The sequence below is a fragment of the Triturus cristatus genome, chromosome 9 (genome assembly GCF_964204655.1).
Source record: "Triturus cristatus chromosome 9, aTriCri1.1, whole genome shotgun sequence".
In the NCBI taxonomy this organism is placed as follows: Eukaryota; Metazoa; Chordata; class Amphibia; order Caudata; family Salamandridae; genus Triturus; species Triturus cristatus.
In genome coordinates this window covers 883,161,001-883,174,588 of record NC_140592.1, presented here as the reverse complement: position 1 = coordinate 883,174,588, position 13,588 = coordinate 883,161,001, and the positions used below count along the sequence as shown (strand labels likewise).

The window sequence follows — 13,588 nt, the reverse complement described above, 5'->3', positions numbered from 1 at the left end:
TATATCTTTTATTGAGCGACAAAGTCAAGTTCACTGTTACAGTGCCCACAGAGTATAAAATCATTCAGAGCTTTTCCTAGAAGTGCTGCAGCTTAAATGTGGGTGTTCTCTCCCAGAATCTGTGTATATTTAGCATGACTATGTGCTTTTATTCTTTGATGAGGAACTTGGAGAAAGGATTATACATTTTCACTTGAAATGTATCTTTTGTGCTGCAGGGTGCACTTCTTTCTTAACATGCCATTAAGATATCAATTTATATTGATCATAATCTAAACAGGAAATTATTCTAATCACATACATATTAGTGATGTATATACCTATTTTTAAAGTATTCAGGAAATCATCAGTTGCAAAATTTTATTCTCGTGAGTGGGATTGCCAATACAGAAATTCCTCTAGTATGGGAACTCTTCATTTGCGAATCCAATGTAACAGAGGGTTAGTAGGTATATCTGGATAGACCCACCTGGAACAGCTAAATAAATACATTTCCTAACTTTGTGGGTATCCATTAACAATATTCAGGTCGTTAACAAACCTTGGATTATTCAGATTTAGTCCTGGAATCGGAATCAGAAAATATATTGCCGGGGTGAGACTGGAGCAGGAACACTACCAAAATTTCTGAGAGTGTAGGGGAAGTGGTTTCCCCACAGGATAGAATATTTTCCCCATGGAGAAATAAACCTATGTGCTAATCCACATTAGTGCTGATATTTAAGGATGGAGATATTTACACTAAGTACAATTCTGTATGTAGAAATATTTACACCTATTGGTCCCCAAGAAATTAGCTTCTACTCCCAGACCCAATTTGATAGTTTACGGAGCCACAAGAAGATTTCCCTCTTCTTAAGATCCAGATCTTTCATTGTTTACAACTCTGGCCCACCTATTGGAAAGAAGGTAGTGATAGCACTGACATTAACCAGGGCCACTGTAAATATGCGATTGTACAGCCATGGCATTTTTTGATAATTTTAGTTTCGCTGCATTTGCCACATAATCCATCATCTGCTCCATAATCTGCAGATTATAACATAAAATATGTTGTTTCTAACTTAAACTATTCAAAAGTTACTAAAACGCAGCAGAACATTTTGCTGCACAGTTTAAAGCCCTGTGCAAAGGTTCCCACTTACCTGTTCATCTTTCTGTTGTCTATTGATATATATGGGTACTAAACTGGTACCAATGATGTAAAACCAATGCTCAGACAGTGTTAACAAGTGTAAAAATGGCAAAATAATACTAATACAAAAGGAGCAGCATTATGCTGCATAATTTGGCTTTTCTTGCCCCATCATTTACTCAACCATGCCACATATTTTGGCCCTCTTCTGCCGCGTACTCCAGTGACCATGACTTTAACCCACTAGAAGGAGGTGGAGCCTGTCCCCAACAAGGCCGCGTGGAGCTGAGGCTCCATGGCAAACCCTCTCTCCTCCTTCATGATCGGCGTCCCGCCACTCTGTAATCCCACCAAAACCAACGCTGCCTCTACTGGAATACTAGCGGATTCCCAGAAGCCTAATTTCTACCCTCTCAGACCTTGCCTCACTGAGATACGAGCCGCGACATCCTTACCATCATATACACCATGATGGCTACTGGGGAGCTGTGAGACCGCACCCGGTGCCGAAAGAGCTGTACCGCGTCGTCGCTGACCGCCATTCCTCAATGCTCCCTTCAACACAGGAGCCTAGACAGAACTTACACCTTGGGCTCCTGATACTGGCAGCTGACACCGACTGGAGGATTCGGGATCCCAGGAGGCCCTCACCCGCCATCTTGGTAAATGAAGGATTGGTAAAACGGCGGTGAGTGGGGTACCTCGAGATACCTTGACGGCCCATAGTGAACTCTGGAGGTGGACTGGGCTTGCACCTATAAGAAAAGGACTATTTCCATTGCGGGAGAAATAATGACCCCCAGCCGCACCTGACTCCAACATGGCGCCCATATTACTGTAGCTCCGGGAGGGACAGTGTCGGTCCACACCAACTGATGACCCACTTCCTTGACCACCAGTGGGGGTACCAAGAGATACCTAGATGGCTCATAGCAAACTCTGGAGGTGGACTGGGCTTGCTCCTGTTAGCAATGGGTTATCTCCATTGCGGGAGATTAAATGTTCCCCGGCCCCGCCTGACTCCAACATGGCGCCCATGATGCTGTAGAAACAGGAGAGACAGTATCGACCAACTCCAACTGATGACCTTCTTCCTTGTCCACCAGGGAGTCTCCGGATTGCCCAAAACCCCTAATCCTGTGAACTGGCTTGTCTCCACAAGGGGCATGAGTATCACTCTGCGCCTGACCCTAAAATGGCTGCCACTGATCCCAGCTAGTTAAAGGGGATGTCTCATGGCTGAATAGTCCTGCTGCAGAGTCATGGAGTTCAACAGACTCTACTGCCGGACTATAAGATGGCTGCCAAGCTACACACCCTCCCTTTTCTTGCCATCCTGGCCATCTCCATTCACACGTATCTGGACACTAGACTCTCGGTCACCTCCTGATCCTCACCCTAATCCGGCGGAGCCTGAACCGCATGGCCGATTCCCGGTGGAGCTGCACCGACAGCTATAGGGGAGATTGGTTCTGGCACACCGCTTTGGCCGCCATCTACCCAGCCACACTTCGGACATATGTCTCGTCTTTTTCTCCACTGCTGTCTCCTTCCGGTGGACTCCCAGCTTCCCCTGTTCTTTTTGTATCTTGAAACTCGTTTTAGCCAATAACTCCTGCATTGTATTTGTAATCATCCTGTAATTAATGGGAAATTTCTGTAACTTGTAACACACTGTTTCCTTATGTAATGCGCTCTGATACCTCCGGGTCTAGCCAGCACTATATAAAACTCAATAAAATAAATAAAATAAAGCAAATAGAAGTCAAGTTTACAATGGGCCATCTTGAAGGTAAAAGGATTACCCAATTATACTGCTCAGTAATTATTATTTACGTAAATTATGGGAAGAGCAAACCTGAGAGTACTGAAATGAAGATGTTGGTGCCCTAAGTGATGAACACCGGTGAGACACCCTCACGTCCCTGAGAGAAGTAACCATATATTCTTGCTACATCCCTATGCTACAAATGTATTACATAGGGTCCATTACTACTAGTTATGGCTCATGGGTAGAGACTACTCTCTTGCTTGCCTCAAATGCAAATCTAGGATTGGTACTTTATTCAACATAGTCAGGGGTTGCCCAGTCAGCTGAGAAAGGATTTTGACTCTCTGTAGCACATTTTGGGATTATCTATTCCACACTTCCAAACTGGCTGTCACATCCTAGAATATACTGATGTTAACTGATACTGAAGGCCCTAGTTATCCTTAGGTTGTTCTTAGCTCAAATGAAGAGCCAGTAATCCTACACTGAAAGATTGAATCTGGTGTATAAAGAAGTGCATGTTTCTGGAAAGACCTGTCTACATCACACACGTTTACCCCATGAAGCATCAAAAAATCTGGGAACCTTGTTAACTGATGTATCCATGTGAGACAGTTGTGAAACCATGGATTTAGCTTCTCCTTAAATCTACTCGGTCTGCATCTTTCTGTGATGACTTAAGGCTCATTACTACGCCTCAGTGGATATTCTTAAATGTGCCACAGTGTTTAGATCTGATGTTTGATTTCATCTCTGTCTATACTCAGTGTCACTGTTTTGTGCAGCTCTTGAATGGCAATAAAAAGATTCATTAAAGAAATTGATATCTACCATCAGAGTAACCTAAAAAGAGAAAATTGTGCTTGTGTGTGGGAAAATAACTTGTGCTGACAGTATATCTTATTAGGAAAAATATGCAATAAAAATGTGTATCTGGAAGACTATCTCTGAGGAGATAATTTGCAGTAGGGAGGAGGAAGAAAAGATCAAGACTTAATGCACACTATCCATGATTTCATCGTGCTCAGATGCAGTTATTCACTTTTATTCTCACACTGAAGCTAATCAGAGACTCTAAATTATTTCTAGATTTTAAGTCTGTTAGTTGGGCAGTGTTCAGGACATAAACCTCCAAGCGAAGATGAGGATGCACAATACAACAAACAAAATGGAGCCATTTTAGATATAAAGATATTACTTTCTATACAACATAGATGTACTTGCCTCTTGTTTCTCTGAAATGAAAAAAAGATCGGTCTATCCTGGAACAACATAGATATGAAGCCTGAAAGAACGTAGTTAATGCCTGGTACTAAAAAGTATGAAGTGTACTGCTTGTTAGAGTTTAGCGATGGTCCCTATTCCAATAAACATTGGCAACAGTCACCCATTAAAACTCGTCGATTAAACTGTATTCAATTATTTTAAATGTTGCTCTTTTCGTGAGCTCAAAATCAAGTGCCAGACTGGGCTGCAAGTGGCCCTGGTTGGTGTGTAGTAGATACTTGCCTTGTTGAGAAAAGCTTTTAAGAATATATTGATTTCTATCCACCTTAGAGGGAGGTGTTCAGTGTTTTTAAATGAGGTCTCACTACCACGGATTGGATTATTGAGTGATCTCACTCAAGTGGTGCTGAAGGAATCGAAATGCTCCAGCTAGATTGGCTTTTTTGTAGTCTTCTTTCCAAAATAGTATTTTCGATGTCAAATTGTTGATGCAGGCCAATATCCCTAGCTCTCCCAGGACTTACCTGCGCCTGGTCCTTCCCAAAGACAAGCATTTCTGGACCTGTCTGCAGCAGTACCATGCCCAGCACCATGACACCTGGTCCTCCATCTACTCTTCATGTTCCTCCACGCTTTGTACCCCAGCCTCCACACACCACTCTGGTGTGGGAACTCTTACCTGCACCTTCTTCAGATTCACATGCACTCTCAGCCTCCTACCCCTACTGCCTCAACACCCACAACACTTACACCAACAGCACCCACCACCTACCACCCATACATTCTTGAACAAGCTACCACCCACACCCCACTCCTCACTCACATGTATGCTCCTCAACACCCTGGTGCTCAGCAAACATGCTACAGAGATATGCAACCTACTGAACAACCACACCCCAGGCTTGCTCTTCCTCACAGAAACCAGGCTGAGCCAAGCCTCTGCATTGGACATTCCCACAGCCATCACCACAGATTATGAGATCATTTGAAAAGACAACCAACACAAGCCTGGAGTCTCAGTTGAAAATAAAAGCACCATAACCTGCACCACCTACGCAGACACTCTGAACAGCTATATGGAGCCTCTCACCTTCAAGAAGCTGCACATCACAGCTACCTCCACCCAGTGAGGAACTCTTGTATATAGGCCACAAGGGCCTCACTTCAACTTCACTAGCTACATTCATGGACTTTACTGAGCCATTTGTCATCAACTCCAGCACTTTCATAATTTTGACTTGAACTTTCACCTAGACTCCATCATTGATACAAACTCAGTCACCCTGCTTGAAAGCCTCTGGAACATATACCTCACCCAGCACATCTCCGAACATACTCATGCTGCCAGACACCTGGTTGATTCAAACTTCGCCTCTTCAGCAACACCAAAATCTACAAACCATCTACCATCACCTGGACAGACAATGTCCTCGTCAGCTTCAACATCATCTTCCCATACCCACATCTTAGCATCACGCAAACAAACAGGCAACCTAACGGAAGACATACAAATCTTCAGTGGCTGAATCACCGCCTAAGCTGTCACCGTGGCCCATCTCAAGTGCGCCAAAACCACAAGAACAGAAACACAAGTCAGTTGGTACACAGAAATCTCAGGGTGATGAAACAGCACTGATAACAACTGGAGTGCAAGTGGACATTGATTCAAGACACCATGGAGAAGGACATTTTCAAAGTGGCCCTGATTGCTACCACCAACAAATCCAGAATGACTTGCGACTAGCCCTCTTAGACCACATCAACGTCAGCACTAACAGCAGCAAAGAAATCTTCTCCATCATCAGAGACTTCACCATGCTTGCAGCCTCTGCCAGCAATATCACTGCCTCACAAGACCTCTGAAATGAGATCTCAGGCTTTTTCTGTGACAAGGTCACTCTTGTGTATGGCAAATTCAACCCTCAACCAGATTCCATCAACCTTCCATCAGTCCTTCCAGTATTAGCTTATGTACGGACCACAGGGTTCTCCAGCACCACAATCGAGTCTGCCGCAACCATGAAGACTATCCACACCCAGGCTCCATCATACCTGTCCCCTCGCCAGACCCTTAACAAAGGACTTACCCTCCTCAGTGAAGTCCTCATGCTCATTCTGGAAGCCTCCATCAATGCAGCCACCTTCCCGTAAGCCTGGGAACATGCCACTGTCACTGCCCTACTGAAGTCCTGAAGAAGACCTCAGTGGACCCAGTGAACTTCACAAACTACCGAACAATCTCCCTCCTAATTTACCTGGCCACAAGTTCTCCCCAGCAAGTCTGATGTAGTCATGTGGGTGAAGACCAAAAGCCTCAAGCTCAGCAAAGACATATCCAGCCCCAGATCGGTTGACCTGTCCTTCTAATGTCTCATTTCTAAATTCTGAGAAATCCTTTGCCTCTTCCTCAGACCCAGCAATTCTTACAGGACCATTGGAAAATTGATGGAAGACCAAATATTTTCCTGTAATGCCTCTCTCTTGCCTACGTCAGCCTGCTTTTCGGATTGAGGTTGTAGCACAGGACATCCAGGAGTGTGCAACCGTGCACTCTACAAATGCTCAATTCAGTTAAAATCAATTCAGAACAAATCAATTCAATTAATGAAACACAGAGGACTCTAATTCCAAAGAAGAAAATATCGCTCTTTTAGCAACTGAAAAGCTATGAAAAGGATGTGTTGAGTCAGTGGTATTTTAATACAGGTAGTAATTATCACCTGTAGTATTTACTACGTGTGGGAATGGAGAATGTCAATAGCACTTATGCTACTGGTTGGTTTAGTGGTAAACTCAGCAGAGGAAAATTTTACTGAGTGAATAAGGCACAATGGGATTATATATGTGTTTTAATAATTGTATTTAGATTGTATGCCTGATTTCACAGGACAGCTGTATTTTGACCTGTTGTTAGCAATGCTTCAAAATATACTTAGATGGGCTTTGGTTCCACACAGAAGAATATTTCCCTAAAAACTAATGCTGTTGCTTTGGTGCTTCATTACCCCTCCCATGTAGTACATCCATTTCAAAGGCATGAGGGACTACTTGCGTCTCAAAAGTACACAGAATCGTCATGCATAATTTATCTCATACATTCATTCTATACAGAAAGTAGTGTTTTGTTTTTACAGCACCAGATTTTCCACTACCTAAGCATGTAAAACACACTTTATACATGGCCTGCAATTCTAACCGTGCACCCTACCCTCTGGACATTTAGGGGAGAATGTAGGGGTGACTTATAGGTAATAAATAGAGAGTTTTGGGCTTGTCAAAAGGGTTGATTTGGGAGGTCGAATTTGACACTATTTCAACTGCCTCGTTTTTATTTGCCACTGCAGTGGTGCACACTCAAGTGCAATAGCCTCGACTACTGACACCTTAACTTATAGGTTCTAGGTTGCCCACAGGTACACACTTTTAGGACTCAGAGTACATACACTTAGCATTGAATGCCAGCGCCCCAGTGTGCACAGTCATTTTACCTGTAACTAAAGCCCTCAAAAAGTGGAGGCAAAAAAGTGAGGGTGAGCCTGAAAAAAGTATTTTCCCTACACATTGCTCTCTTTTAATTTAGATTTTTTAATGAGCCACAAGAAGCCCTTGTTAAAGCATAGCAACTTTTTAAGAATGCAGCTTGTTGTGACATAGCTTGTTTGGGAAGACTGAACCCTAAGTGGCTCTGGCCCTGTGATGCAGAAGATAGTAAGCTATACAGCAACTTATATAAACTGCATTGTGCCAGATCCATGATTGGCATGAATTTGGCCTTGACCACTTGCTGCAATGAGACTAACAATGGACATTGCTTTTTTTGCCAAAGTGTTTGATGCAAATCTTAAGGAATTTGGCATCACAGCATCCTGCTTCCACTCCCTGAAGATGCTGGGAAAATTTGTTAAATGGCTCCCTGACAAGATCCGAAAGACCATCAAACATGCCCTCGTCACAATCAAGCTGGACTACAGGAACACTCTCTAAACTGGACTACAGGAACACTCTCTAAACTGGAATCAGCAACGATATTGCCAGATGTCGTGCCCCATCCAGAACCCAGCAGTCAGACTCACCCTGAACCTCCCACTGAATGCACATCATTCCACACCTCAGGTAGCTCCACGGGCTCCCGATAGACAAACGCGCACAGTTCAGGCTTCTCACTCACACAATGAAGGCACTATATAACATAGGCCCTGCCAACATGAACAATTACATCTCCTTCCACAATACCCCAGACACCTCTGCTCTCACGGACTCCAACTCACACACATTCTATGCATACACAGAAACAGATCTGGAGGTCAAGCCTTCCCCTACACCCTCCCACTTCACATCAGAGCCTCCTCCTCTGCTCTTGCGTTCTGAAGACCCGTCTTTTAGAATAAACTTACTCTGCCCTAGGCGGACTTAGGGAAACACCAGCCCCAGGAAATTCTCTGGGTTGATAGTGCGCTCTACAAATATGTATAACTTAAGTTTTAAGGCTAGTATATATGTTGGCTAAGGCTTGTTCACTCATCAAATAAAAAAGCCTCTGCGGTCAACTGCTGTTTTGCTTAATGAAACAATATCATCAGCGTATTGGAGGGAAGTCATTATTTGTCATCTAATTTCTGTTCGATTAGAGGAATCATGGTCGATAACATTATCAAGATCTGAGATGCGGATCTTGAGTTAAACAATAGTGGCAGTAAAACACATCCCTGTTTATGCCTCATTCTGGTTTTAGTTTTACGGGAAGCTACATTGCCCGATCCCAATTTAACCATCACCCATGTATTGGAATATAATAGCTTAATTGCCCAAAAAAGAGGGTAGGAATGCCCATCATACTTTATTTACTCAAGGAAGTTTGCTGTTGAGCCTGATGAATGCCGACTTGAAATCAGCAAAACAGGCATAAATAAAGGTTATTGTTGTAATAGATTTTTTTTAGCTATTATAGGCAGTGTAATGATATTATCTAAAGCTCCCACAGAGCATCGTGAGCCTTTTTGATTGTTTGGCACAACTCCTGCAAATAGGCACATTCTTTTAAATCACTTGGCAATATTTATTGCGAAACATGTCGCTTCAACATCTAAAAATACTATTATTAACCTATGAATAGAATTAGTAGTGGTTGAACGTTTTTTTAAATTTCTTTTGTTTGCTCCATGGATGATTTTCCCTGCTTTACATTTTTCTCTTATCCATTGTTTCTTCGTCTCTATTTAAAATTAAAATATAGCTTTGCCTAAAACCTAGTGGTCTGACTTTGTTGAGATAACAAATGCAAATGCATGTATGCATAAATGTTGTGTTTATGTGACATCACATTACAGCCTGTCCTATTGGCTTTTGCCATGTGTGTTGAAACTTGTTACTTGAGAGGTTTGTGGCTTTACTCCACTATCCAACATCTTGTTTCATCATACGGCCTGTCATTAGAAATCACATTTCCCATTTTACATGAGTATTTGGAGGAAACAGGGACTCTGAAAATAAGATCTCAGGATTTGCAGTAAAGCAAAGAATTTACTTTTTTTAGGTCGTCCCTGGGCAGCACATGTGCTGCTCTGCGAGGCATGTTGTATTCAGGTATGGCCCTGTGGCTCTGCCCACTCTCTGCCCATATTTTTCATTGGCTTGTGTCATGGTCCTTGGTGAATGCTGGCTGCTAATTCGTTAACAGGCTTGTTAGTCCCTCCTTAGTACTGCCTTGTCTTCATTTGTAATCTCCCATGAGGACACCCTCTGTTACACATGTTGGTGCTTGGTAGGCTTTAATTACAGCCTCCCAGCACTATTTTGTTAAATGCTTTTCAGCACGCTCTTTTTTGAGGCTTTATTTTTTTTTTCTCATAGCACGGCAAGCTACAGTGGCGGCCGCGCCTTTGGTTTATAGGGTTTTTTTCTATTTTTTATTTAACCTTTGTTTGTAAAAGTGCCCCATGTTGTGCTTTTACGTTAATGGCAGTCGCACCCCTTTCTTTAGACGAGCCATGTCTAAGAAGAGGGGCCCGGCCACCTTTAAACTGAAAGCGCAGCATGGGGCGCTTTTGCAAACAACCATTTGTAATGCAATAGGTCTCACATTTTTAAGAGTTTCGTAAATGCGAGACCTATTGCATTGCAAATGCTTGTTTTGTTCTGTTCTACTTTTTAAAATATCACTATGTCATTGGAATCCATTAAGGTTTGTCTAGGGATTAGAGTATTGCTTTGATTTGTATTGTAAAATGTGATTTTCCAACCATACATTTCCTTTCATGTCTTTTAGCTTCTTTTTTGGACACTATCCCAGTCTACGGAACGTGATGAACAATGATGGGCTTATACATCAAATGTTTTTAGAATGGTAAGTTGTCATAATTTGCTATCTTGAACACCTACACATGGCGAATCTAAAAGGCTTGCTTGAGAAAGTAAAATCTTCATAGACATATGAATGTTCAAAGATTTGCCCTCCTTTTGTACATGTAAGACTGTAACACAGCAGCATCTTGGATTTGGCCTAGGGATAACACCTTTCTACACTCTACTACTACGGAATAGACAGATGAGCTTTCTTTCTAGAAACTTGCAAATCTTATTGTTCAAACTGATAAGCATGTTAAATTAGTTTTGTTTCTGCCTTCACTGCCTGCTTGTGCTGCATTGCCAGTTTGTTAGTCTCTAGCCTATCACTATCCTTTCTGACAGCTGTCCTGACTGAATGTAATTATATAGTTTTAAGACCATAATTGGAACTCTTATGAATGGGTGGTGGAACAGGACATTGACATGTGCAGAGCTGTGGAAGAAAGCAACCAGCACTAGAAATTATAGCACTGCTTATGTCTATGATTCCTGTAGGTTGGGTGTTTTTTATGTGCTAACAATACATTCTTATTATGTTTAGATTTGTGTTTGTGCGTAGATTACAGTCACCATCATGTTTTTAAATATTTTGGATTGTGTTACTTGTCCCACAACTTCAGCTCAATCAAGCTACCAATCGATGTGTCAAACATACCGCAAGGGGTCTTTAAATCACCTCTATGTCTCACAAGGTGTGCTCATAAGCTCTGAGGCCAGTTATCACATGTTAAGCTTTTACTCTCTATTCTCCTCACTACCCAACGAGTGAAGTGCTTAAAACGGTGGTAGCATTAAGGTCATGTCAGAGGACAGTCAAACACGTTATTATTGCCGTGAATGAAATAGTATTTAGGAAAAGGCTAAAGCTACATGTAATTGTTTGGTAACACTGAGTTTGAAATCCTCGACTGCTCCCACAATCCAAAAGCCCAAGGTAAGGTGCAAGGCCAAGAAACTATCATAACAGAAAATGGCCAATTGCTTAAGAGCCTCAAAGAATGCCAACGAGCAATGAGATTTAAATTAGAGTAGGTAGAAATTGAGAATCCACAGAATAAAGATGGCTATAGAGTTAAGGATGTTGTGCTAGAATCTTTTAAACTACTAGTTTCAGAACAAACAAACAAAGATATTTCCTGAGCAAGGAATGAAACGGATGCTATCAAAGCCCTAAAAGCAGACCCACAAGCTCCTCTGTCCATGCACCCAGCAGGGATCTTGAATTTAGTCTACACCATAATCTGACACAGTGCCATTCCCAATTCTCAGGGATGGTTTCGGTAATTATTTAGTTTAGAGAGAGAATATGGATTATCAGTTTAGAGAGAGAATATGGACTGTCATCCTCACTTTTTTTTATAACAAATTTTATTAGGTTATTTAGCATTATAAAGGGCACAAGCCCTTCAATGACCTGTATGATTATAAGGATAAAGTTCCATCGGTAACCATTTTATGATAATGAAACGTACCTGCCGAACATGCAGGTAAAGCAATAATACAAACATTATGCAGACAGTTTTCGATCTCCAAATTTAAAGCATATGATACACCGGATTCAAAATATATATCATAGCAGAGCAGCAATAGCAGACAATGAAACAACACAGGATGATATACATCAGGGATCAGAGGGTGCCACTCATGGATCCGCCTCAGGCAGGGGGGCAGGTCAATCCCTCTATACGTCGCCCACCATGACCAGATCTTACGATGTTTCCTGGGGCAGCCCTGGGCCTCGAAGACAGCAATCTCGGCCCCCTTACATTTATCCAATTCATTCTTCTATTTGCCTATGGTCGGGGGAGATGTCACCTTCCACCCTTGCACAATATCCCTTTTGGCGATGGTAAGGGCCAGGAATAGTAGATGCTGTTTATATCGGTTCCCCCAATATCGCCAGTGGAATGTAGTAGGAAGAGTCGTGGGTCAAGGGGAAGCACCCATGCCAGCACTTCATTAAGACATAACTGAACCCTGTTCCAAAAGGGCTGCAAAGCTGTGCAGCTCCAAACGGTATGTAGGAATGTCCCCTCTTCCCTGCCACACCTTAAACATGTAGGGGACTGAATGACGCCCATTCGCCCTAACCGCACCCTAGTGTAGTACACTCTATGCAAATATTTGAACTGGATAAGCCGGTAGTGTGTGGAGACTGCCACTCCCCTTGGGCTGGCGATCACTTCGGCCCCATCGTCGTAGTTAATTCTGGAATGTCAGCCTGCAAAGCAAGTCGGGTCTTGTCGAGGGTGGTGGGTGCGTCGTAAGTGTCTGATAGATTTGTCTGATCTTGTGTAGAACAAGGTTGCCCATCAGCAGGCGGCCCTCTAAGGGCTGGAACTCGGGGAGAGCCTCTAAATTGCGGATCTGGGGTGTGAGTGCATGATGGAGCTGTAAGAATTTGTAGAATTGCGACTAATGGAGGTTGGAATGATTTTAATGTAGTGCCTCGCAATACATCCCCAAGGGTCGAGATCCCCACCAGGTCCCATCCCCGGAACCCACCCGATGTGGTCGCTGATTGAAGGTGTGTACCGTGCCACAGGGGAGTTTGCTGAGTGAGTTTCCTTTTCCACCCCATTTGTCTGGTCTTGGCTCTCCACAGCTGTATGACCACTCTGCCGGCCGGCGGTAGATGCCCTAGATGTGTGGAGCTATATAATAGATGGAGAAGAGGGAGTTGCTCCATTGCGGCATGCTCTATGGCATATGCCGGATCTGTGGGGGAGTTATGCCACCATTCATTTATAACGAGGATGTGAGACGCAACATAATAGGAGTAGATATCAGCTGCCGCAATCCCCCCACAATACGTGGACTGTGGGCAAGTGCGGAGGGCCACATGAACCGTTCCGCCACTTCAGAGGTCATCCTCACTTTTGTTTTTTATTTTTGCAATGATTCGTTATTTTATCCCCAGTCGGGAAAGTGGACTCTTCATTTGCTTACCTCTAATAAGCTCAACTACATTTACATTTACATTTACAATCAGACATGAGCGGCTCCTTCAGTCGCATAGGTATGACAATCAGATGTTAACAATGTAGGGGCAGACCTACCCAAAAAATTATTTCCTTGCAGGTTAGATAAGAAATACAGACACAGTGCCT

At 43.0% G+C, this 13,588-nt stretch overlaps 1 protein-coding gene across 2 annotated transcripts in view; it reads left to right on the top strand.

Annotated features, from left to right (window-relative positions):
• LOC146799015 (cholesterol 24-hydroxylase-like) overlaps positions 1–13,588 on the top strand; it is a 202,211-nt gene that overhangs the window by 30,452 nt on the left and 158,171 nt on the right. For both annotated transcript variants that reach the window (XM_085626412.1, XM_085626411.1), the window contains exon 2: positions 10,399–10,476. In XM_085626412.1, the coding sequence (XP_085482538.1) occupies positions 10,436–10,476 (41 nt within the window). In that variant the 5' untranslated portion in view covers positions 10,399–10,435. The remainder of the gene's footprint in view (positions 1–10,398; positions 10,477–13,588) is intronic.